The sequence below is a fragment of the Erythrolamprus reginae genome, unplaced genomic scaffold (genome assembly GCF_031021105.1).
Source record: "Erythrolamprus reginae isolate rEryReg1 unplaced genomic scaffold, rEryReg1.hap1 H_7, whole genome shotgun sequence".
In the NCBI taxonomy this organism is placed as follows: domain Eukaryota; kingdom Metazoa; phylum Chordata; class Lepidosauria; order Squamata; family Dipsadidae; genus Erythrolamprus; species Erythrolamprus reginae.
In genome coordinates, this window is record NW_027248528.1 from 629,231 (window position 1) to 655,328 (window position 26,098).

General features: G+C 42.9%; 1 protein-coding gene across 2 annotated transcripts; it reads right to left on the minus strand.

Moving 5' to 3' along the window:
- Positions 1-1,453: 1,453 nt before the first annotated feature.
- On the minus strand, positions 1,454-25,973 carry INO80E (INO80 complex subunit E). 2 transcript variants are annotated; one of them, XM_070731143.1, is made up of 7 exons: positions 25,852-25,973; positions 21,498-21,568; positions 18,821-18,873; positions 13,250-13,325; positions 11,093-11,210; positions 4,050-4,178; positions 1,457-1,848 (listed from the first exon to the last, which is right to left on the minus strand). In XM_070731143.1, the coding sequence occupies exons 1-7, from the start codon at positions 25,939-25,941 to the stop codon at positions 1,645-1,647; spliced, it is 741 nt and encodes a 246-aa protein (XP_070587244.1). In that variant the 5' UTR covers positions 25,942-25,973; the 3' UTR covers positions 1,457-1,644. The 2 variants fall into 2 exon arrangements, with proteins under 2 accessions (XP_070587245.1, XP_070587244.1); XM_070731144.1 differs by lacking the exon at positions 4,050-4,178 and having other exon boundaries at positions 1,454-1,848.
- Positions 25,974-26,098: the final 125 nt, after the last annotated feature.

Here is a 26,098-nt window from a genome sequence, read left to right on the forward strand (position 1 = left end):
TCTCGTTTAGAATGTAACACGGCTAGGTTGGCCATATGTTTACAGAACAGGCTCGGGACAGTCCTAGCCTGGTTCGGGGAAAGGGTTTGCGAAAGTTAGCAAGAGTCGAGAGGCCTGAGGCATGTACAGAGCAGATTCTGCCTTCTTTTTTGCCCGAATAGGCTGAACTGGTCTATCAGAAGGAACCAAGCTAGTGATTAAAGGCAGAAAATAATGTTAAATGCAGAAATTACAATTTAGCTTATTTTTATTTTAATCACTATGTGAGCGGGAGGGTGGGGGAGAGTTACCATTTGAGTTTCCAAAATATCTTGGACCCCCGCAATTAAAATTACTCACTTCCACTCCGAACAGCCTAGCTGTTCACCAAGAGACACACAGTCCTCGAGTGACAAATCTGTTTGCTTTGTAAGATGTGAATCAACGCTGAAACAGAGGTAGTATCTTCCATCTGTGTTTATATACAATTATTTCACAGCCAAGTAAAGTGAGCGCTTTCATTTCTCTTAAAAGTTGATTCACCCATGGGGCCTGAGAAATATTTTCTTCTTTCAACTGATAAAAAGATTTTTTTCCCCTTGCAATTTTTAATACAGGACTCTTTCTTACTGTATATTCCCACCAGCATTAAATATATATACATATCTGTAGCAAAACTAATGAAGCACTGCAACAAGTAGCAACTTGTGGAGAAACCATCTGGTAAAATAAACTAAAAATGCAATTACAAAAAATGCAATTACAAAACATGGGATGTTTTCAACTCAGCTGTCGCAAGCATTTTTTGAGGGTTAAAACTGCATTTCAGTTGGGCGAAGAGAAGTGATGGATGTCCAGTGTTTACACGTGCAGTATGAAAACTCCTCGTTACTGCTCTCTCTTCCTGCCTGGACTACGGGTGGTCCCCAATTTACAACCACAATTCAACCCAGAGCATCTGTCACTAAGTGAAGTAGTTGTTAAGCAAGTTTACCTTTTTTTGCTGCAGGCATAAAGCAAGTCACTGTGGTCATTAATTGCTCATCGGAAGCCAACCAAGAAAGTTGCAAACAGTGGTCACGTGACTGGGATACAAACTGTCATAAATACCTGCCAGTTGCCAAGTGCCCAAATTTTGGTCATGTGACTGATGCCTTTAAGTGGAAGGGCCAGTTGTAAGTTTAAAAAAAAGTCACTGCCGTTGTCACTTTTGAATGGTCACTATATGAATGGTTGTTAAGTCGAGGACCGCCTGTAGATCTGAAGCATTTTTTTAAAAACCAATTCCTTGAATTTTTCCAAACTTTGTTTTGCAGCAAAAGAGAGACTTTTTAGCTCTACCTCGTCAACAGATGCTAATTATTTCAAGTAAATTTTTTCTTTACCAGTGTGTCAAATCACACAACAGGGTCAGGGACTGTTGACAGGCGAAAGATTTCAGGGAAGGGAAGGGAAGGAACACAAGAGTGTAGAAATCGCAACTGGATGCTTTTAATACAAAAACAGAATCCCCTTTATTGACTGTTTTGCATGTCCGCCCTCTCCCCCCCCCCTCGGAGTCTGTAAACAAAGAAATAATACAATAAAAGGGGAGGGGCACCGTCCCCCCTCACACGCAACGGAGAGGTCTGTGTCCTTTCAAATGACGCGCCGGCTTTGCCACTGTCACTCGGGGATGTCGATGACCAGCTCATCATCACCGTCCAGGGGGTCTTCGCCACTTCCCTCCCCTGCGTCACTGAACATCTGGTGGGGCACCGTGCTGAGGATGGTAGGGGGTGGCAGCTTGGGGGTCCCTCTAGGGGAAGGAAAAGGTAACCCCACCACGACAGAGGAACAGTCCGAGTGGGAAGCTGGGGGCAGTGGGAGCTGCAGATGAGAAGAGAGAGAGAAAAACTGAGACGGGTGTTGGAGCTTTGTGGCTTCCCTTCTTTCCTCCTCTTCCTCATTTTCTTTCACAGTCCAATGGAGAATCTGGCTTTTCACATCATCCTGACCCATAATGATACTTTGGTTCTTTGTCCAAATCCAACCACTGGCATTGGTTAAGCGTGGTTTATGGCTTAAGCCAGGAGTCTCAAAACGTGGCACCTTTAAGACTTGTGGACTTCTACTCCCAGAATTCCCCAGCCAGCTATGCTGGCAAAGTTTGGGGGACCTCTGGCTTAAACACAGGGTTGAGTAATCCACAAAGCACATGAGATTCACCCTATCCCTCAAGGGCACTCCAAGATTGCGCAATGCCAACAATGTTGAGTGAATGGAATGAGTGTTTTTTATGCTTTTGGGGGTTTTTAGATTTTAATTAATTGGATTCAAGGTAATTGTACACTGTGTGTTATATGTTGTGAGTCCTTGGAGAGGGGCGGCATAGGAAAACCCAATAAATAATTCTCCCACCGTTTTTCAACAGCTAAGGGATAACCTTAGGGCGATATGCCCCAGAAATCCTCCCCAACAGGCAGAACAGGGGTGCGCCCCACAATCTGAGTGACCATGTTACTACTAGTAGCAGCACCTCTGCAGCTCCTGGCTTCGCCCGGAATTCTCTGCCTTACTCTATGGGCCACTTAATGCAGGTGTTAATATACCCTATTATACAAACGTATCTTGGTATTTGTCAGCTCAGTCACGAAGCTGGAAGGCACGGTTAAAAAAAAAATCCATAAATCAGTAAGATTCTTTTCCCACAACATAATGCTTGAACGTCTTACAAACCCCTGAAACCCAGCAACAGCTCCTCTTTCATCTTGAAACTTTTTATGAGTGTAGCCCAAAGCACGGGAATCAAACAAGTTTGGATGAGTGAATATCTGCTGTGGGCGTGCAGTATATTATTCACAGAATGTTTCATAGAAGCCTCGAGCCACGAACAGCACCAGGGTTCAAAGTTAATTTGAGGTTTGAAGCATCTCGTCTCTCTTTTCATAGCTTTTGCTCACCCCACTCTCTAAGGGCAACTTCTCCGAGAAATAAAGTTTTCAAGTAAGCTGGAACACATCCGACCTTGCCCAGTCATTTCACCCCCGCCCATCCAAAGTATGAATGCAGTTGTGAATTTAATCCAGTGCTATAGATTCCACATCCAGCATGCCCTTAAAGCAAGACTGCGTATACAGTGGTAGCTCTGCTTACGAACTTAATTCGTTCCGTGACCAGGTTCTTAAGTAGAAAAGTTTGTAAGAAGTGAAATTTTTCCCCTAGGAATCAATGTAAAAGCAAATAATGTGTGCGATTGGGGAAACCACAGGGAGGGTGGAGGCGCTGTTTCCTCCCAGGAGATTCCTAAAGAGGCCTCATGGAGGCTTCTCCCCGCCTTTTCCAGCCGTTTCCTCCCAGGAGATTCCTAGAGGGGCCCCACGGAGGCTTCTCCCCACCTTTTCCGGTCCTGTTTCCTCCCAGGAGATTCCAAGAGAGGCCCCACAGAAGCTTCTCCCCGCCTTTTCTAGCCGTGTTTCCTCACAGGAGATTCCTAGAGAGGCCTCTCGGGGGCTTCTCCCCACCTTTTCCGGTCCTGTTTCCTCCCAGGAGATTCCAAGAGAGGCCGCACAGAAGCTTCTCCCTGCCTTTTCTAGCCGTGTTTTCTCCCAGAAGATTCCTAGAGAGGCCCCACAAAGGCTTCTCCCCGCCTTTTCCAGCCCTGTTTCCTCCCAGGAGATTCCTAGAGAGGCCCCTCGGAGGCTTCTCCCCACCTTTTCCGGTCCTGTTTCCTCCCAGGAGATTCCAAGAGAGGCCCCACAGAAGCTTCTCCCCGCCTTGTCTAGCCGTGTTTCCTCACAGGAGATTTCTAGAGAAGCCCCACGGAGGCTTCTCCCCGCCTTTTCCAGCCCTGTTTCCTCCCAGGAGATTCCTAGAGAGGCCCCACAGAGGCTTCTCCCTGCCTTTTCCGGTTACAGTTTCGGAGGCTCAGGTTTGTAAGTGGAAAACTGTTCTTGAGAAGAAGCCAAATAATCTTAAACACCCAGTTCTTATCTAGAAAAGTTCGTAAGTAGAGGCATTCTTAGGTAGAGGTACCACTGTATATACAAAGCCCTCATCTCCATCCACCCCCACCGCCTTTCTTGAGGTACCTTGAGAGTGTGGGGCCTTGCTGGCCGCCGGGCAGAGCGAGTGGCGTTGCTGTCAGGCTGGGGGGGAACAGGTTCTGGCCCCAGTGTCAAGTAGTCAGAGGGGAAGGGAGCATAAGTGGGTGAATTCAGCTGGGTGGGAAAGGGATGGCGAGAGGGAAGAGGTGGAATAAAAAAAAAATCAAAATATGAATGATGAGCAGGTGATTCTCCCCAATTGGGGAGGATTGAATTAAAACTGATCTGAACACATCTGGGGGACATCACACTAGGGAAGGCCAAGTCATTGTCTTCACTGATCTCCTGGCGGTTCAACTAGGCCCCTTCAGAGGGTTAACATTCTTCCCACAACCAGCCAACATGGATGTTGGTGTAGGTGATGAGCACGATGACATTTGGATAGTGTCAAGTCTGAGGCAACCCATCTTTTTTCCTCCTTCACACTCATGAATATTTTACTGATATGTCACGATTTTGATGGATCATGTACAATGGACGATTTATTACCAGCCAATTATAAAAGTTATTTATACCCAATATTTTCTGGGCCACAGATGCTATATAATATCACATAAGTGTTATAAATTCCTTCTGTGTTTTAGTTTTTGTATTCCTTATACACTTATTCAAAGTTTTCTTTGTTTAGATTTCAACACTAATTTTAAGTATCATATTATCTCTTTTTAAAGTAAGATGTTCCAGACTTGGGAATGAATGAATGAATGAATGAATGAATGAATGAATGAATGAATGGAACGTATGAATGAATGGAATGAATAAAATGAATGAATCACTCAAACAAACAGAACAAACACTAAACAAACCTCAAATCTGGTTCGTTAGTTATTTTTTTCCCTTCAACAGTATGGAAACGCTTGCAAATGCTTAGATTCTTTGATACCCTCTTTTTTAATCACTTGTGGAAATAATTCTCCAGAGTCATCTTTTTTTAACTGAGGAGTTATACATCCATAAATATATCCCGCAAGACTGATTAATACCATCATCTTGGTCAGATGCTCGTTCTCTACATGTTTGCATCCAATTTATACTGTGTGGTCCACAAAGGGCTTCCAGATCCCTAGGCAAGATGATGAAGTGACTCAATCTCAAGTCAATGTCCAATATCCAAAATGTCCAAAAACCTCAGCAATGTAAAATAGGCTACATGAATAGGGGTCAACGCAGATCGTTAAATTAACTGGATGTATTAGCCACACTTAACCTAGCACAATTGCGTGGATTTGAAAGTTTTAAAAATGTAAATACAACCAGTCAGAATGACCAGGAAAATTGCTGAGATGTGAGGTTATCAGAATAGGGGATATAAGAGGACATATTTCATGGCTTCAAAGATCCCCTTCGTGCATGGGCAAATTTTTAATTTAAAAGAGATGCCCTTGTATTCACCTAGGACCATTCAGGGTGGACTTTCAATTGTGCAAGGGAGATTAAATGCCCTTCTACATTTAAGGATTCTAATCTGGTTAAGGAAGGTGAAGGGGCTAATCCGAAATAGATCCTTGGAAGAGATCCAGGCTGAATTATTAACATCATAAATCCATCAAAGCCTTTGTTGCACAGATTTGATCAAGTGCAGAGAATTAAAGAAAGTCCAAACAGCTCCATTTTTAAAAAGAATCTATTCCTTTGGGCCAGGATGAAACAAAATTATTACTAAGGTCTATAAATGGGCAAATCATATTTTGGCCCAGTTTGTGAAAATACAAACAAATATTGGCCTTGATCTAACTCAGGCTGGCCTACAGTGGAAGAATTGCATTTGAGACACAGCAAGGAGTTTGGAAAGCGGATGTCCAAGTGCCGCCTCTATGTTGGTTGAGGCAGGCAGGATTCCCTTGAGTACCATTTGTTGGGGGTCAAGGGAAAGGGAAAGTTTTGCCTTCTCTTTCTGCTCAAGATCCCCATGTCCAATTGGTGGGCCACTGTGTGACACAGAATGCTGGACTTGCAGAATTCTATGTTGTCTTTTTGTTGAATTTCCATTGTCATTTTGTTCATCTCAGTGATTTCATAAATTTTATTTATTATGTTTAAAGTTGATGGGATATTACTTGATTTCCAAGTTTGCGCAAAGGTAATTCTGGCCGCAGTAATTATATGTATTATTAGGTATTTATCCTCTTTTGATATTTTTTGCCTAATAATTCCAAGCATACACAACACAGAATTCTACCAGACTTGGAATAGATGGCACAATTGGGTTAACCAAAAAAAATACTTAAAATTTTAAATATTCATATTAGAGTCAAATATATTATTCTTTAGCAATATTGTTACTCTTTATTATTCCTTTTTTTAAATATTGGACATAAGTATGAAATTAACACGGCCAAGATTCTTATAAATGAATATAGAAAATAATAGTTAGAAAGCTGTACAGTGTTCCCTCGATTTTCGCGGGGAATGCGTTCCGAGACCGCCCGCGAAAGTCGAATTTCCGCGAAGTAGAGATGCAGAAGTAAATACACTATTTTTGTCTATGAACTGTATCACAAGCCTTCCCTTAACACTTTCAACCCCTAAATTGCAATTTCTCATTCCTTAGAAACCATTTAGATTATTACTCACCATATTTATTTATTAAAGTTTATTTTTAAAAAAATTATTAAAGGCAGACAAAAGTTTGGCAATGACACGATGTCATCGGGCAGAAAAACCGTGGTACAGTGATCCCTCGAGTTTCGCGATCTCGAGTATTGCGAAACGCTATATCGCGAGTTTTCAACCCGGAAGTAAACTCCACCATCTGCGCATGCGTGCCCTTCCACGCATGCGTAGATGGTGGAGTTTCCCCGCCGGGCAGAGGCTTCCCTGGGTCTTCCCCCACTTGCCCCGGTAAGACAGCGGCGGTGCGAGCAACGGGGCGGGCGGGCGGCACGCGCGCGGGAAACCCCTGCTCCGCTTCCCAGCTGGGAAGCGGCCCCAGCAACGATGTGGGCGGGCGGGCGGCGCGCGCGCGCTTCGGGACACCCCCAGCTCCGCTTCTCAGCTGGGAAGCGGAGCTGGCAATGGTGGGCGGCGCGCGCGAGCGCGGGGATACCCCAGCTCTGCTTCTCAGCTGAGAAGCGGAGCTAGGGTGTCCGCAAGCGTGCGCGTGCTTCGGGACACCCCCAGCTCCGCTTCTCAGCTGGGAAGCGGAGCTGGCAATGGCGGACGGCGCGCGCGAGCGCGGGGATACCCCAGCTCTGCTTCCCAGCTGAGAAGCGGAGCTAGGGTGTCCGCAAGCGCGCGCGCGCTTCGGGACACCCCCAGCTCCGCTTCTCAGCTGGGAAGCGGAGCTGGCAATGGCGGACGGCGAGCGCGAGCGCGGGGATACCCCAGCTCTGCTTCCCAGCTGAGAAGCGGAGCTAGGGTGTCCGCAAGCGTGCGCGCGCTTCGGGACACCCCCCGCTCCGCTTCTCAGCTGGGAAGCGGAGCTGGCAATGGCGGGCGAAGGGCGGGCGGCGGTGGAAGTAAAAACACCATCTGCGCATGCGCAGATGGTGTTTTTACTTCCGCACCGCTACTTCGCGAAAAATCGATCATCGCGAGGGGTCCTGGAACGGAACCCTCGCGATGATCGAGGGATCACTGTATAGGGAAAAAACCCGCAAAGTATTTTTTCATTAATATTTTTGAAAAACCGTGGTATAGACTTTTCGCGAAGTTTGAACCCACGAAAATCGAGGGAACACTGTAGTTGCAATGCCAACAAGTAGGTTGGCTAATTTATGTTTGTATGTTTTGTTTTTGACTTTAGTTTTTGTTCTGTACTTGTTTTGTCTTCTTTTTAATGTTAATAATTAATAAAGATTTTTTTAAAAAGAATGCTGGACTCGATGGGCTTTGGCCTGATTCAGCATGGCTCTTCTTATGTTCTTATGTTATCTTCTAAGAAATATACCATATTTTTTGAAATATAAGACACACCTTTTTACACACACCCAAAAGAGGGTGAAAACCTGGGTGCGCCTTATACACTGAATGTAGCCCCAGCCAGCCAGCCAGCCACCTGCACCTTTTGGCCTCTGCCTCCCAGCAACTTACCTCCTTGCAGCAAACAGGGAAGAGCCTGTTAAGCCAAGCAACTCATTATCAGCTTCCCAACCCTCAGCTGATTTGCCACGTGCTTAACTAAAATTGAAACTATTGCTGAGAGATGGGCAGATTTTTATTTTCTGCTGAACTGGATGCAAGGAGGTAAGTAAATAACTATAAATGTCTGTTGACTGTTCAAATTATTAGACTTATGTTTTAAGGACTGCTTTATTGTTGTCCTAGACAATTTAACAAAATGACGAGGCTCTTTAAAATAAATGCTCAACCTGAAAAGGCCCAATGCTATTGTATCTTCTTTTAAATAATAGAGAATAATGTAATGTATACTTCCAGAAAGCCGCATCAATTTTAGCAGCTCCGTACACAGTGTGAAATGTAACAATGTCATGCTTAGTATTAAAATAAAGCACCTGAGTTAAATCATGTTTGGAGCAGATCTATTTAAATAATTGAGAGGAGTTAGTGTGACTACATTTAAGAAAACTTTCTGGCATTAGTATACTGCCATAATGTACATTGCTTCAATTCTTTGCAATTTCTATGGCTCAGGCACACATGCACAGAAATACGCAGCAAGAAGTGTGTATCATCTATGCTGTTTGCTGTTTGGCAAATTGCTGGGAACCAGAGGCCCTTTTTCCTTGTGTAGCACAGTTAAATCACATCCCTTATTGCAAAACAGTGTTTTTCAACTTAAATTGCAGGGATTTCAATTCCCAGAATTCCTGACGCTGCAAAAATTGTGTGGACTTCAAACTCCCAAAATTCCCCTGCCAGCATGACAAGGTTGCCAAATTTGAAAAACCAGGTAAGAGTAGGATTGAAACACCGCAACATATCTCAGGTTCTTTTGTGTAAGAAAAAAATCATCATTGTGTCATTCTTCCCATTTAAGCTTAGATGTCTCCATGCAGCTTCCAGATGATCTGATACAGCACAAACATGAAATGCCCTCAGTCCAAAAAAGTGCAACATTTAAATCTTTCCAATGCTTGGGAAGTGAACCAGGGATGCAGAAATGACTTACAGCTCTTCATTTAGGCATTTTTTAAAAAGCAATTTACATCCAAACATATTAGAATCATGTGCCATGTTCTTCCAGCCATCCAATTATTGACTAAGTTAAATGGAGGCCTAATTATAATGCCCATGTTCAGCGCTAAGCGCTTGGAAATAATAAGGTGAAATGGAAGTGACATGGAAACCAAGTTAGAGAGGAAAAAATGAGATGAAGCCAAAGCCTTGTGATATAAATATTAGTTGGGTTAACAGGACAAGTAGAACTAATAAGAGTACCAGCACTCGTAGTCGTAAAATATGCTAATTGTGGTTGTGGGAGATGGGCTTCTGGCTTACAGAACTATTTGTGCACTCAACCCATTTTGGAATTTTCCCCATTTCAATTATTTGTGCAAATCAAAACAGGAATTAATGAAATAACTAGGGGAAAGAAGCTGATTGGGCAAACTCAAGCATTCAGTCAATTTTTATGTTAAGATGCCCTTTGGGGACATTTTTATTTATTTATTTATTTTGTCTCATACATAATGAAGGTTAGAGAGGATATGCTTGTAGTAAAATATGTCAGAGAAAGAATAGAAGCGATATAGGAATAAAATTTATCAATGAAAGAATAGAAAAAGGATATAGGAATCGAAGAAAAGATATAGGAGATAAAGGAGAGACAACAAGACAGGGGACGGAAGGCATACTAGTGCACTTATGCACGCCCCTTATTGACCTCTTAGGAATCTGGTGAGGTCAATGACTATTGGGTGTGCAGTGTTTAGGTCTGGGGTTTTTTAGCAGCAGTCAGTAGTTCCACTCCAACACAACAATGCTGAGAGCATTGCACACACACACTCACAAAAAAACCCCTTTATTTCAAATTTGTATCTCAGTTGAGAAAAACTGAGGTAAATAATGGCTTAGAATTCTCCTTGCTACCTGATTCCAGGCTATTCTCTCTTATTCCTGAGGTAATTTGGTTGAAAGTTGTCTACATCAGTGTTTCCCAACCTTGGCAACTTGAAGATATCTGGACTTCAACTCCCAGAATTCCCCAGCCAGCATTTGCTGGCTGGGGAATTCTGGGAGTTGAAGTCCAAATATCTTCAAGTTGCCAAGGTTAGGAAACACTGGTCTACATAATCACTGAAAACCAAGGTTTTCTGACTTATTTTCTTGTACAGGTAGTCCTTGAATTACTATTCAAAGTTACAACAGCATTGAAAAAAGTGACTGCTATTTTCACACTATTATTTATTTTATTTATTAATTACATTTGTATGTTTTCACACTGTCGCAGCGTCCCCATGGTCATGTGATCAAAATTTAGAAGCTGGGAAACTGACATGTATTTATGACGGTTGTGGTGTCCCAGGGTCATGTGATCACATTTTGCAACTTTCTGACAAACAAAGTTAATGGGGAAACCGGATTCACTTAATAACTCTTACTGTCTTAACAACTCCAATGATTCATTTAACAGCTGTAAAAAAGAAAGCAGCAGAAATTTGGTGTCGCTTAGCAATGGAAATTTGCGGCTCAATTTGGGTTGTAAATTGAGGACTACCTGTAATAGATTACAACTTTCAACGTTTCAAACCAACAGAGCCAAACCAAGAAGAGATCTGATCCCAACACACCTGAAGGAAATCAAACTGGGGAACCATCAATTTCTGTTAAATCTTTTCCCAGCTTTGGGGTCCATTTTGGACAACTATCTACTCGGCTTTATTACCCAGATGGAGGCAGAATTACTCACTGAGGCTAAACTTTCACCCTTATGGCCGTTGCAACATCCCCATGGTCATGTGATCAAAATTCAGAAGCTGGGAAACTGGCATGTACTTATGATGGCTGTGGTGTCCCGGGGTCACGTGATCACCTTTTGTGACCTCCTGACAAGCAAAGTCAATGGGAACCATTTTGGATAACTAATTACTCAGCTTTATTACCCGGATGGAGGCAGGATTACTCACTGAGGCTAAGTAGGGCGATGATGTCCCTGAAGCAGGAAGCCCAAAGCCAGATGTTGGCTGCAGAGAAAGACCTGAGGAGGACGGTGATGAGGCACTGCCAAGCTGGGGGCTGTGTTTTCTGTGAGCAGAAAGAGATGTCATTATTATTATTATTATTATTATTATTATTATTATTATTATTATTATTATTAATTGGATTTGTATGCCGCCCCTATCCACAGACTGAGGGCGGCTAACAACAATGATAAAAAACAACATGTAACAATCCAATTTAATAAAATAACTAAAAACCCTTATTATAAAAACCAAACATACACACAAACATACCATACATAACTTGAAATGGCCTAGGGGAAGGAATATCCTAACTCCCCCATGCCTGGCGACAAAGGTGAGTCTTGAGTAATTTGCAAAAGACAAGGAGGGTGGGGGCCGTTCTAATCTCTGGGGGGAGTTGATTCCAGAGGGCCGGGGCCGCCACAGGGAAGGCTCTTCCCCTGGGGCCCGCCAAACGACATTGTTTGGTCGACTGGACATGGAGAAGGCCAACTCTGTGGGACCTTATCTGCTGCTGGGATTCATGCGGTAGAAGGCGGTTCCAGATGTATTCTGGCCCAATGCCATGTAGGGCTTTAAAGGTCATTACCAACACTTTGAATTGTGACCGGAAACCGATTGGCAGCCAGTGCAGGCCACGGATGGAGAGCTGCCAAAAATTGTGCTCCGTAGAAACAGACTGACTTGTATACATGGGAATGACCCATGAAGCAGGACAAACATGTAGATTCAGTCACAGCTTTGTTCCATATGGTATTAAGTTTGTGAACTCTCAAGAGTCTTTTTTCCACTAATGTATTCAAAATGGTGTGCTAGCCATACCCTCAATGGAATTTGAACTTGCAACCTTTGCCTTGTAAGTCAGAGAATTAACCTCTAGGCTACAGTATCTAATCCCTTCAGCTCTGTACCAGGGAAGGGTTATCTGTTTTTTCTGTCGAATCGCCCTGGTATATTGAAGGAGCATCACAGCTTCCTTTTTGCCTCTCGGCCCATGTATGTTTATATATGCGCACACACACGCACACACATACATATATATGTATATTTAACTATATATATATGTTTTCGTAGATTTTCACAGGTACAGGTATGATGGTCTTGGTATATTCGGGTTTCTTCCCGTGTAGGATTTGGAAATTTCTGGCGACATTTCGACGAGGCCCCACTCGTCAACCACACCCAGCCACCAGTATTTATAGAAGGAAGGCAGCTCAGGTCTCGCTGTGTTCGCCCTAGAACAAGGATAGAAACACCAGCCTGAAGATGACGAGTGGAACCTCGTCGAAACGTCGCCAGAAATTTCCAAATCCTACACGGGAAGAAACCGGAATATGCCAAGACCATCATATATATATGTGTGTATATATAACTATATAACTATGTATGTACGTATGTATGTGTGTATGTACGAGGACCGCCCAGAAGATAATGCACCACTTTTTTTTTCTCAGCCTACAGTAAGGGTACAAATGCGAAATTTTAGATAGACATTATTTGAATTGTCATGAACACATGTGTAAATTTTGTGTTTCTTCAGGCAGACAGCGTAGCTGCAGCAGGGTTTGTATGACGAGGTATCACTGTATTCTCATTGAATACTTTACTCTGCACAAAGTTGAATGTGCACAACAGCATGTGAAATCGACTGTCAATCAGTGTTGCTTCCTAAGTGGACAGTTTGATTTCACAGAAGTTTTGATTTACTTGAATTTATATTGTGTTGTTTAAGTTTTCCCTTTATTTTTTGAGCAGTGTACATATACAGTATGTACAGTATGTATGTATGTATGTATGTATGTATGTATGTATGTATGTATGTATGCATATTTATATATGTGAGACAATAGAGGTTATCTTGTCTAGCCCAGTTTTTCTCAACTTTGGCAACTTGAAAATCAGCAGATTTCAACTTCCAAGACCCACCATTTCCTTCACCCACCATTAGAACATTGTTTCATGAAATTCACTGCAGATGTGCGTTGAAAATGTCCAAGAATCCTACCTCTTTTCTCTGCTAAAGAGAACAACCTCATTAGCCACAATTAGTCGTCTACTGCCTTGTGTTTTTGCATCTCCCGAATCCCACCACATACTCACCTCTTGAGGGACTGAGTCTCCGTCCCTTTCGGCATCTCTCCATCACTGTTGTCTGAAGAGGCTGTTGCTTCTGAATCTGATCCCGGAAAAATAAAACCAGACAAAGTCATTCCACCTCCTCCTTTCAGAGAATTACTGGCCTCACCTAATGCTGCCGTGTGCATTTGCGTCATTTCTTGGTGTTGTTGGTTAGGTGATCTCATCCAGCTCTCAGATTTTCTGGATTCAAGGTCAAAATGCAATTGATTTACAACCACAACTGAAGCCAGGATTTTGCATTCTTAAGCAAATGAGCTGCACCCGATTTTATAACTTTTGTCACAGTTGTTAAGAGAATCTCTGCTGCTGTTAAATGAATCGTGTAGTCTTTAAACAAACCTGGCCATCTGGGAAGCATACTGTTAGTACAGGAGTACATGTGTGTTAGGGTTTGCCATTGTAAACTGCATATTGTAAACTGTACCAAACTTGTACTTAAAGAGTTAATGTGCACTTAAAGGGTTAACTTGTAATTGAAGAGTTAATCTTCCAGGCTGTTTCGTCACTTCCTCATTGAAACTATAAAAGCTCATTATTTAGCTCATTTCCTTTACTTTACTTTTGCCTGAGACGGGGAGTTGTGCTTGTATTAGCTTTGTGCTTGTATTAGCTTCGTGCTTTATCTATATTGTATTTTAGCTTCGTGCTTGTTATCTATATTGTGTTTTGCTTTGTGCTAATCTTGTAATTGCTCAGTGCGTATTATTCTGTATTCTGTATTGTTTATATTTTGTTTATATGTAAATAATACTTATTTAACTAAGTCTGTGTCTTGGCTTTATCACACATCCACACTCTGTTAAAATTCTCTGCTCGGTCGAAGGTTTCATAGCTTAGCTAATCAAGACAAGCCAACACTTACAAACCTGGGACATTCATTCATTCATTCGATTTATTTGATTCAAACATTGCAACTATTGTGCATACATGTCAGATGCCGAGCAATCAAATTTTGATCAGGTGACCATAGGGAATACTGTGCCAGTTTTAACAGCGAGGACTAGAAGTAGTAAATGCTGTTATAACTTTGAACAGCCACTAAGGACCAACTATATTGTATTGATTCCTTTTTCAGATACTATCTATCTATCTATCTATCTATCTATCTATCTATCTATCTATCTATTTATTGGATTTGTATGCCGCCCCTCTCTGCAGACTCAGGGCAGCTAACAACAGCAATAAAACAGTATATAACAAAAACCAATACTAAAAACAGTTAAAAACCCATTATATAAAAACCAATCATACATACAGACATACCATGCATAAAATTGTAAAGGCCTAGGGGGAAAGTATATCTCAGTTCCCCCATGCCTGGCGGCAGAGGTGGGTTTTAAGCAACTTTTGAAAGGCAAGGAGGGTGGGGGCAATTCTAATCTCTGGGGGGAGTTGGTTCCAGAAGGCCGGGGCCGCCACAGAGAAGGGTCTTCCTCTGGGTCCCGCCAAGCGACATTGTTTGGTTGTCGGGACCCGGAGAAGAACCACTCTGTGGGACCTGGCTGGTCGCTGGGATTCGTGCAGCAGAAGGCAGTCCCTGAGATAATCTGGTCCGGTGCCATGAAGGGCTTTATAGGTCATAACCAACACTTTGAATTGTGACCGGAAACTGATCGGCAACCAATGCAGACTGCGGAGTGTTGGTGTAACATGGACATATTTGGGAAAGCCCATGATTGCTCTCGCAGCTGCATTCTGCACGATCTGAAGTTTCCGAACACTTTTCAAAGGTAGCCCCATGTAGAGAGCGTTACAGTAGTCGAGCCTCGAGGTGATGAGGGCATGAGTGACTGTGAGCAGTGACCCCCCGGTCCAAATAGGGTTGCAACTGGTGCACCAGGCGAACCTGGGCGAACGCCCCCCTCACCACAGCTGAAAGGTGTTTCTCTAATGTGAGCTGGGGATCGAGGAGGATGCCCAAGTTGCGAACCCTCTCTGCGGGGGTCAATGATTCTCCCCCCAAGGTAATGGACGGACAGATGGAATTGTCCTTGGGAGGCAAGACCCACAGCCACTCCATCTTGTCTGGGTTGCGTTTGAGTTTGTTGACACCCATCCAAGCCCCAACAGCACTGATTCCCTTTTCAGACACTACAAATAGCTCCCTTTGCATACAAATCATGGTATCCAGAACATGATACCATGGTCTTTCGAGACTGAAGGATACCAATGCAATGCATAGAAACCCACTTTTTCTCAGCTTGGCTATGAAAACTATCCTGAGAAGCAAACACTTCTATAAACCATGCTTGGTGAACTATATACCATCGTACATATACCGTGACGCTACCTGAATTCTCAGATACCGAAATCTGCATTTAGTTACACTTCTAATGTGCATCATTCTGAACAGTCAGAGTATGTCTTGGAACAAGTCATCATCTAATTTATTTACATCTCACTTTTTGCCAGCAAGCTTGCTCTCCTAAGTGATCGGAGACACCGCAACATATCCATTTGCAACAAAATGAAGATGTCTCCAGAACAACGTCAACATTCAATTTCTAGCCATTCATCTTTACAGAGACAGCTTTCAAATAAAGAATGCCATGGGCCATTTATCCAATCTATTCAAAGTCACCAATGGGACTGAGCAGCAAGGAAAAAAGTAGATAAATTAGTATAATAGGGAGGATTTACTGGGCAGCTAAAAACTCCCCCGGGTATTGGTTATTAAAATAAAAAGCTAATGTCAGCCAAATATAAGATATAATAGAGAAATAAAAGTGCTTAAGAATAACATGTCCTGGAGGAATCAAATATTAACAAGTAATCAGCAGCCGAGTCCTCAAGGAATACCGCAATTAAATCTTAATTTTTACAAGCACCAATATAAAAAGATGCTATGTGCAGAAGAACTGTAAAAGAGGGACCACTTAGGCCAACTCAAAGGAGGGGGAAAGGAGCCAGAAAAATTAACAACAAGATGGTTCATGTATGTACATAAATAAATTTCTTTCTGTGTGAAGAGAGGTAGCAGCTTCAACATACTCTCCTAGGCTAGAATTTAGTTTGTCCCAGTAAGTTGGGCTGGTAATTTTGGAAGTTGTGGTCCAGGGTTTGTCAATCTTAGCAACTTTAAGGGGAGTGAACTTCAAGTCCCAGAACTGAAGCTAGGGGTGGGCTATTGCCCGACGGGGGGGGGGGGGGACGCAGTGGGGTCAGTGTTCCCTCTAATTTTTTTTTTGGGGGGGAGGCGGAAAAGTATAGTGTCTGAGCGGCAGTCCCTTCAGGACTGGGCGGCACAGAAATAATAAATAAATAAATAAACAAACAAACAAACAAACAAACAAAAAACCCACCCTGTTTTGCCTCAGAGAATTTCAAAATAAAATACTGTACTGTGTGTCTATAACAGTGAGCTCATAATAGGGCAACTCTATCAATATCAAAACGCCATTTAAATAGTTGAGCTAGTTTCAAACTAGATTTTGATTTTCTTTCTCTCTTCCTTACTCCCATTCTTTGTCTTTCTCTTTTCCTTCCTCTCTTTTTTCTATCTGTTTCTCTCTCTTCCTCTCTCTCTCCTTCCCTCTCACTCGTTCCCTCTCGGCTTCTGGGCAGGTTTGGAAAACTCTGAGTTGATGATGATTTTTAAGTGAGCGATTGCTCACTGCTCAGCTTAGAGGGAACTATGATGACCACCCTTACAACTGCTGCAGCATATCCGTGGGTCATGACAAAAATTCGGGCCTTTGGCAACTGGCATGTATTTATGGCAGTTGCACTGCACCACAGCCATGTGACCTTGGTAACCTTCCAACAGGCTTCGGACAATCAAAGCCAGATTTGCTTTATGACTCCATGATTCACTTAGCTACAAGAATTCACTTTACCTCCAGGGTAAAAAGGTTGTAAACTCAGGTCCAACTCAATAATGTCTTGCTTAATAACGTACATTTTGAAGCTCAATTGTGGCTGTAAGCCAAGGAGTGGCCATGTACTGGCGGCTCTTAGGGAGCAGTTGCTTTCACTCTCTTTCTCCTACACACACTGTATAAACTCTTCTGTCTTTTGTTCACTCTTTCCCTCTCGGCTTCTGGGCAGGTTTGGAAAACTCTGAGTTGATGATGATTTTTAAGTGAGCGATTGCTCACTGCTCAGCTTAGAGGGAACTATGAGTGGGGTAGCAAAAACGGAGTCCACCCCAGAGCACCCAATTTGCACTGAAAGATATTGAAAGAAAATGCAGGATATCCTCATAAGCCACACCCACAGTGTGATAGTAAAAAATTTGGTAGCCCTTCACTGACTGAAGCCCACTCCTCTTAAAGTTGCTACGGGTGAGAAAGACTGTTGTAGTCCATATTTTAGGGAAAGGATCGGGATTAAATCTCAACCACGGATACCAATTTGTATGCTTGCTTATACAGGTGGTCACCTTTTAATGATGTCTTGTCCAACAACCATTTGAAATATACAACAGCACAACTAGTAGTTATAACTGGTCCTCGTATTTACAACCGTTGCATGTTGCATTGACATTGCATGTTGCATTGACATTGCATGACATAGGGGAAGGTTTGGTAGGGAGGTTTGCCTATTTGCCGATGACTCTAAGTGTGCAATAGGGTTGATATTCCTGGAGGCGTCTGTAATATGGTAAATGATTTAGCCTTACTAGATAAATGGTCAAAGGAATGGAAACTGCAGTTTAATGTTTCCAAATGTAAAATAATGCACTTGGGGGAAAGGAATCGTCAACCTGAGTATTGTATCGGCAGTTCTGTGTTAGTAAAAACTTCAGAAGAGAAGGATTTAGGGGTAGTGATTTCTGACAGTCTCAAAATGGGTGAGCAGTGTGGTCAGGCAGTAGGAAAAGCAAGTAGGATGCTTGGCTGCATAGCTAGAGGCATAACAAGAAGGAAGAGGGAGATTGTGATCCTGTTATATAGAGCGCTGGTGAGACCACATTTGGAATACTGTGTTTAGTTGTGGAGACCTCACCTACAAAAAGATATTGACAAAATTGAACGGGTCCAAAGACTTTCAAGAATGGTGGATGGTGTTAAGCATAAAATGTATCAGGAAAGACTTAATGAACTCAATCTGTATAGTCTGGAGGACAGAAGGAAAAGGGGAGACATGATCGAAACATTTAAATATGTTAAAGGGTTAAATAAGGTTCAGGAGGGAAGAGTTTTTAATAGGAAAGTGAACACAAGAACAAGGGGACACAATCTGAAGTGAGTTGGGGGAAAGATCAAAAGCAACATGAGAAAATATTATTTTACTGAAAGAGTAGTAGATCCTTGGAACAAACTTCCAGCAGACGTGGTAGATAAATCCACAGTAACTGAATTTAAACATGCCTGGGATAAACATATATGCATCCTAAGATAAAATACAGAAAATAGTATAAGGGTAGACTAGATGGACCATGAGGTCTTTTTCTGCCGTCAGACTTCTATGTTTCTATGTTATATTCACAGCAGCCAAATTAATATTATTAAGCCGCTTTATAAAGAAAGGGAGAGAAATCCTCCTCTTTCTTGCAGTGCCATCCAATGGAGGTTGTCAGGCTCACTTTACCTGAGGAGTCTTCATCCACATTCTCATACTGGAGCAGGCGATCAAGCAGGAAGCTAGAAAAAGGAAACAGGTAGGAAAAAGCAGCGACTCAGACCTGATCTTTAATCATTTAGGAAGAGACTGAGGTCTTAAGCTGGCTCCAAAGGTTTGCCATTTTAATGGGCCATCCTCTATTATTATTATTATTTATTAGATTTGTATGCCGCCCCTCTCCGTAGATTCGGGGCGGCTCACAGCAATGATAAAAACAATATATAATGACAAATCTAAGAGTTAAACTCTAAAATAACAATTTTAAAAAGTCTAAAAAACAAGAAACCCCAATATATAAAAAACATACATACAGTCATATCATACACAGAAAACTACATAGGCAGGGGGAGATGTTTCAGTTCCCCCATGCTTGGCGACAGAGGTGGGTTTTAAGGAGTTTACGAAAGGCAAGGAGGGTGGGGGCAGTTCTAATCTCCGGAGGGAGCTGGTTCCAGAGTCGGGGCCACCACAGAGAAGGCTCTTCCTCTGGGTCCCGTCAAACGACATTGTTTAGTTGACGGGACCCGGAGAAAGCCAACTCTGTGGGACCTAACCGGTCGCTGGGATTCGTGCGGCAGAAGGCGGTCTCGTAGATACCCAGGTCCGGTGCCATGAAGGGCTTTATAGGTGATGACCAACACTTTGAATTGTGACCGGAAACTGATCAGCAACCAATGTCTAATCCAGGGCAGGCATCCAGAATCGAACTACAATTGTCCCTTGGCAAGAGAAAGATTTTTGCACATATAGATAGTCCTCAACTTACAACAATTTGTTTAGTGACCATTCAAAGTCACAACTGCACTGAAAAATGAGAAACTTATGACCATTTTTCATATTTACGACAATTGCAGCATCTCCATGGTCACATGATCAAAATTCAGATGACCGAAAACTGCTTTATATCTATAACCATTCCAGAATCCTGGGATCAGGTGACCTTCTGCCAAGCAAAGTCAATGTGGAAGCCAGAATTCACTTAACATCCAGGTCACTAACTTATCAACTGCAGCAATTCACTTAACAACCAGGGCGAAAAAGATTGGAAAATAGGGCAAAATTCACTTCAATTCAATTCAATTTCAATTTATTAGATTTGTATGCCACCCCTCTCCGAAGACTCGGGGCGGCTCACAACAACGATAAAAACAATGTTATAATGGCACAAATCTAATATTAAAAATAAGTAAAAACCCTATCATAATTAAAAAACCAAAGAGCACATAAATTATAATGAGCCTGGGGGAAGATGTTTCAAATCCCCCATGCCTGGCAGTATAGTAGTTTATGAAAGGCAAGGAGGGTGGGGGCAATTCTAATCTCCGGGGGGAGTTGGTTCCAGAGGGCCGGGGCCGCCACAAAGAAGGCTCTTTCCCTGGGGCCCACCAAATGACATTGTTTAGTCGAAGGGACCCGAAGAAGGCCAACTCTGTGGGACCTTATCGGCCGCTGGGATTCGTGCGGTAGCAGGTGGTTCTGGAGGTACTCTGGTCCACTGCCATGTAGGGCTTTAAAGGTCATGACCAACACTTTGAATTGTGACCGGAAACTGATCGGCAGCCAGTGCAGGCCACGGAGTGTTGAAGATACGTGGGCGAATCTGGGAAGCCCCACGATGGCTCTCGCGGCCATTTTCTGCATGATCTGGAGTTTCCGAACACTTTTCAAAGGTAGCCCCATGTAGAGAGCGTTACAGTAATCGAACCTCAAGGGGATGGATCAGTGCTTCGCTTAATAACAGATATGTTGACCCAATTGTAGTTGTAAGTCGAGGACTACCTTGAGTGGCTCATAGGCTGAGATTCACAGCTTCAGCTCTTGATAAAGAGGCTGTTGACAGGGGATGCAGGTAATTCTTGATTTACAGCCAAAACTGGGTCCAGATTTTCCATAGCAAACAACAATCATTGTTATATGATTCACACCCAATTTTACATTGTTTTACCACAGTTGTTAAGCAAATCACTACACCTGTGAAAGGAATGGTATGGTGGTTGAAGTGGAACCACCGTTTATTCCAGTGTTTCCCAACCTTGGCAACTTGAAGATATTTGGACTTCAACTCCCAGAATTCCCCAGCCAGCGAATGCCTTCTCTGTGGCGTCACCGGCTCTCTGGAACCAACTCCCCCCAGAGATTAGAACTGCCCCTACTCTTCCTGCCTTCTGTAAACTCCTTAAAACCCACCTTTGCCGTCAGGCATGGGGGAATTGAAACACCTCCCCCGGGCTTGTTCAATTACTGTATATACATGGTATGCTTGTGTGTGTGTCTGTTAGTATATGGGGTTCCTTTTAAATCTTTAAATATTTTAAAGTTATTTGAATTATTTATGATTTGTTATATCTTGTTGTGAGCCGCCCCGAGTCTTCGGAGAGGGGCGGCATACAAATCTAAATAATAAATAATAAATAAATTAATTAATTAATTAAACTGCCACTTTAAGGGCAAATTCAAAAAGCATTTGGATAAAATAAAATGACTAGACTTCTGCCTGACACATGGTGATCGAAGACTCCAGACTCAAGCAGGAAAGTGCTAATTCTGTCTTTCTGCCTCCCCATTCTAATTCTAACTGAACTCTTGGTGATTTAGTTTGCCTCCTTTCTCATGCCCTCTATCCTTCTTCATCAGATCAGCTTACCTTTTATCTTGTGAAACTTTCAAGAGTTTTCTTTGTGCTTTTCTCAGTTCTTCTTGGAAACATTCTTGCTCCTGAGAATTTATTTAAAAAGGCTTCGTGTAAGTAAGAAAATAGTATATTAAATAAATCTCCAGGTCACTTAAAGTACTCTAAGAATAATAATAATAATTCGCAGGTGTTTTAAAATGAGACATTATTAAAATCTGTACACATTACAGGCATTAAAATTTAAATATCTAAACAATAACATTAAAATATCTGAATTTTTGTAGCGTAACACTATAAAATGGTTAAGGAAATAGAGTAGGGACTTTTAACACATCTCCAAGACTTCTAGGAAATAGAAGTGTGACATAATTATTCATGTCAGGAAGAATCTGCTACAGATAGTCCTTAACTTTCAACCATTTGTTTAGTGGCCATTCAAAGTTAAAACAGCACTGAAAAAAGTGACCAATGACTGTGCTTCACATTTACAACTGTTGCAGTATCTCCATGATCACATGATCAAAATTCAGACAACCGGCTCACATTTATAAGTTATAGTGTCCCTGGGTCATGTGATCATCTTTTGTGGTGTTCTGACAAGCATAATCGATGGGGAAGCCAGATTCACTTAACAGCTGTGTTACTACCGTGTTTTCTCGAAAATAAGAAACATAGAAACATAGAAGACTGACGGCAGAAAAAGACCTCATGGTCCATCTAGTCTGCCCTTATACTATTTCCTGTGTTTTATCTTAGGATGGATATATGTTTATCCCAGGCATGTTTAAATTGAGTTACTGTGGATTTACCAACCACATCTGCTGGATGTTTGTTCCAAGCATCTACTACTCTTTCAGTGAAATAATGTTTTCTCACGTTGCTTTTGATCTTTCCCCCAACTTACTTCAGATTGTGTCCCCTTGTTCTTGTGTTCACTTTCCTATTAAAAACACTTCCCTCCTGAACCTAATATAAGACAGCGTCTTATATTAATTTTTGCTCCCAAAGATGTACTACGTCTTATTTTCAGGGGATGTCTTATTTTTTTTCAATGAATTGTATCCTGCATCCTGCTGCAGCAAAAACGCATCCAAACACACAGCTGCATGTTGGATGTGTATTGGATGTGTTTTAAATCTGATTGATGCAGTGTTTTGCGATGCAATTTATGGACAGTAGTGTTATATATGTTCTGTTCAGGAATACTGCGAAATGAAACATCTCCTACGTCTTACTTTCAGGGGATGCCTTATATGAGGCAATTCTACGAAACCTCTCCCATGTCTTACTTTCGGGGGTGACTTATTTTCGGGGAAACAGGGTAACATAAAAACTGCATAGATTCACTTAACAACTGTGCCAAGGAAGGAAAAGGAACAAGGAAGAAAAACATTTTTAACAACTTTGTCGCTTAGCAACAAAAATGTTGAGTTCAATTGTGGTGGTGAATCGAGGACTACCTGTACTCCTTTCAACCTGGTTGCCTTAACTCCAAGAGTTAGCAACTCAGTGGATCACAAAGTGGATAATAGCTTGTAGGAGATGCTTGAGGTTGAGAAACACCAAAATACACTGCTCAAAAAATTAGGGAATACTCTACTTAAACAACACAATAACTCCAAGTAAATCAAACTTCTGTGAAATCAAACTGTCCACTTAGGAAGCATCACTGATTGACAATCAATTTCACATGCTGTTGTGCACATTCAACTTTGTACAGAACAAAGTATTCAGTGAGAATATTTCATTCATTCAGATCTAGGATGTGTTATTTGAGTGTTCCTTTTATTTTTTTTTGAGCAGTATATTATATATTTAGTTAAACATGAACAGTAGTATTTGCTTTCTCATGGACCACATGGGCAAAACACGAGCAACAGGGTTTAGACTTATATGCCGCTTTACAGCCCTCTCTGTAATGATCCTTTTATAACATTCACGTGGAAGGAATAGAATACCCTGCGAAACTAGACTCACTATCCTGGGTCTAGAAAGCTTACAACTACGACGCCTTAAACATGATATAAGTATTGCCTACAAGATCATATGCTGCAACATCCTGCCTGTCAACGACTACTTCAGCTCCAACCACCACAACACAAGAGCACACAACAGATACAAGCTCCAAATTGGACTGTAAAAAATACGACTTTAGTAATCGAGTTGTCGAAGCGTGAAACTCATTACCGGACTCTGTAGTATCTTCCCCTAACCCCCAACATTTTACCCTTAGACTATCCACACTTGACCTCTCCAGATTCCTAAGAGGTCAGTAAGGGGTGTGCATAAGTGCACTAGCATGCTTCCCGTCCCCTGTCCTATTGCTCTCCTATATCTCCTATGTCAGTGATTTTCAACCTTTTGTGAGCCGCGGCACATTTTTTACATTTACAAAATCCTGGGGCACACCATCAACCTCCCGACTTCCTTGCCGCCGCATCACGGCTACTGCCCGATGCCGCTGTTGCCGGCGTGGTGTATGCAGTTGACGACCACTCACAGCAGCCGCCCCACGGCTACTACCCGGTGCCACTGATGCCAGCGCCCTCCCATTCCCGCTGCCGGCGCCCTCCCGCTGGGCCCCAAAGCTCACCTGCCACCGCCGCCAGGGAAGTTCCATCTGGGCAGGGCGCTGCAGCTGCCAGAAAACTTGGAAGGCGTGAAGAAGGAAGCTCAGCTTCCGGTCTCGTAACTTTTTGCTCTTCGCGCCCTCAGCAAAAAGTTGTGAGACCGGAACCTGAGCTTCCTTGTTCGCGGCACACCTGACCATGTCTCGTGGCACACTGGTTGAAAAACACTGCTCTAAGACATCCTCTCTTTTTCCATCCCTGTCTCCTCCCCCACTTGTGCGTGTATGTGTGTGTGTGTGTGTATATATACACTCTTGAACCATTTCCAAAAACAGGTGAGGGCTGGGGGAGTTTTCTCTCTTATTTATTGGTTGCTTTTTATTACAGTATATGCTTTAAATCATGTGTCACTCCTCTCTCTTGTCTCTCTCTCTTTCCTCTCATTCTCTGCCTCAATCATTTTCTAATTTCTCTTTTTTTCTCCCCTTTTTGCTGTCATCCCTCTCTCTCTCCCTTCTTGTCCTTTTTTCTCTCTCTCTATTGCTTTTTTTCTATTGCTTCCTCTCTCTCACTCTTTCTCTCTCACTCTCTTTTTCTCTCTTGCTTTCTTTCTCTCTCTCTCGCTTTCTTTCTCTCTCTCTTGCTTTCTTTCTCTCTCCCCCCCCCTCTCTTGTTCTCTCTCTGTCTTGCTCTCTCTTTCTCTCTCTCTCTCTCTTTCTTGCTATCTCTCTCTTTCTCTCTCGTACACCACACCGGCAACAGCGGCATTGGGCAGTAGCCACGGCGCGATGGCAGCGCGGTCAGCTGCGAGTGGTAGCTCCAGGGCGGAGGCACCGACGGTGGCAGCTGGACATGTTGCTGGACGCCGTACATGCTGGCGCGGGGCTGGCACCTACGTTCCGGCCCAGCCAGCAGGCCAATGCCAGCCCTGCAGCACCAGCATGTATGCTGTCCAGCAACACGTCCAACCGCCAGTGCCTCCACCCTGGAGCTCCCGCTCACAGCCGACTGCCCTACTGCCATCCCGCAGCTACTGCCTGATACCGCTGTTGCCAGTGTGGTGTACGCTGTTGCGACCACTCGCAGCTCCTGCCCTGCGTCTACTGCCTGGTGCCACTGCTGCTGGCGCTCTCCCGCCAGGCCCAAAATTTATCTGCTGCCCCCGCCAGGGAAGCTCCAGCCGCTGCCGGAAAACTTAGATCAGCTTCCAGTCTCACAACTTTTTGCTCTTTGTGCCCTCAGCAAAAAGTTGTGTGACCGGAACCTGAGCTTCTTTCTTCGCAGCATACCTGACCCTGTCTCGCGGCACACTGGTTGAAAAACACTGTCCTATATCATATCTACTATTCTTCTTATACTACTCTCATAATATCCTTCTATTCTCTAATTGATATATTCTATTCCTAAATTCTCACTCCTATTATTTCTCTAATATATTTTACTCGAGTATAACCTGTATAACCTTCATTGTGTAATATTGTGCATTGGACAAAATAAATAAATAAAATAAAAATGAAAGGTCGTCTCTCTGATCACCCTCATCACACCTACTATCACCCCTAAATTTACTCAATGTCCATAGGTGTTGCCTTTCCTCCCCAAATGTCAGAATCTCTTTAAATGTTTGGGAGGCATGCGATCAATATGATTTTTACCATTTATTCTTTCTTGTAAAACTCCCTTATTGTGTTTACCCACCCACTCCCATGTCTTCCTAAAATATTTGCTCCTTTAATCAATCCCTTCTTTCTGCCGGCACCAATTCCTTTCCACTCCCGAAATTCCCGGCTGCTTACATAAATCAGGAATTTGAGCCTCCTCTTTAATGCTCTATAACGCCTTTTGTAGCCCCCACCGCCTGGATCCGGTTCTCCTGCTCCGTTCATGTTCAGCTGGGGAAGTAACGTGGAACAGGAAACGTGATTCAAAGCTGGAGTGGAAAAACTATATTTCCCAGCATGCTTTGGAAAGCGGGCACGTGGGGAGCTCAGAACTACATCGCCCAGAATGCATTGTGAGGGGGAAAAGCGAACGAATCGTGGT

Excerpts from the sequence above, each read along its gene's own strand:
- INO80E (XM_070731143.1), bottom strand. The coding sequence starts at position 25,941 with ATGAACGGAGCAGGAGAACCGGATCCAGGCGGTGGGGGCTACAAAAGG. Across the intron at positions 13,326-18,820 it reads TGTGGATGAAGACTCCTCAG|ATTCAGAAGCAACAGCCTCT; the intron begins GTAAAGTGAGCC and ends TTCCGGGATCAG. Across the intron at positions 4,179-11,092 it reads CATCGCCCTACTTAGCCTCA|CTGAATTCACCCACTTATGC; the intron begins GTGAGTAATCCT and ends TTTCCCACCCAG.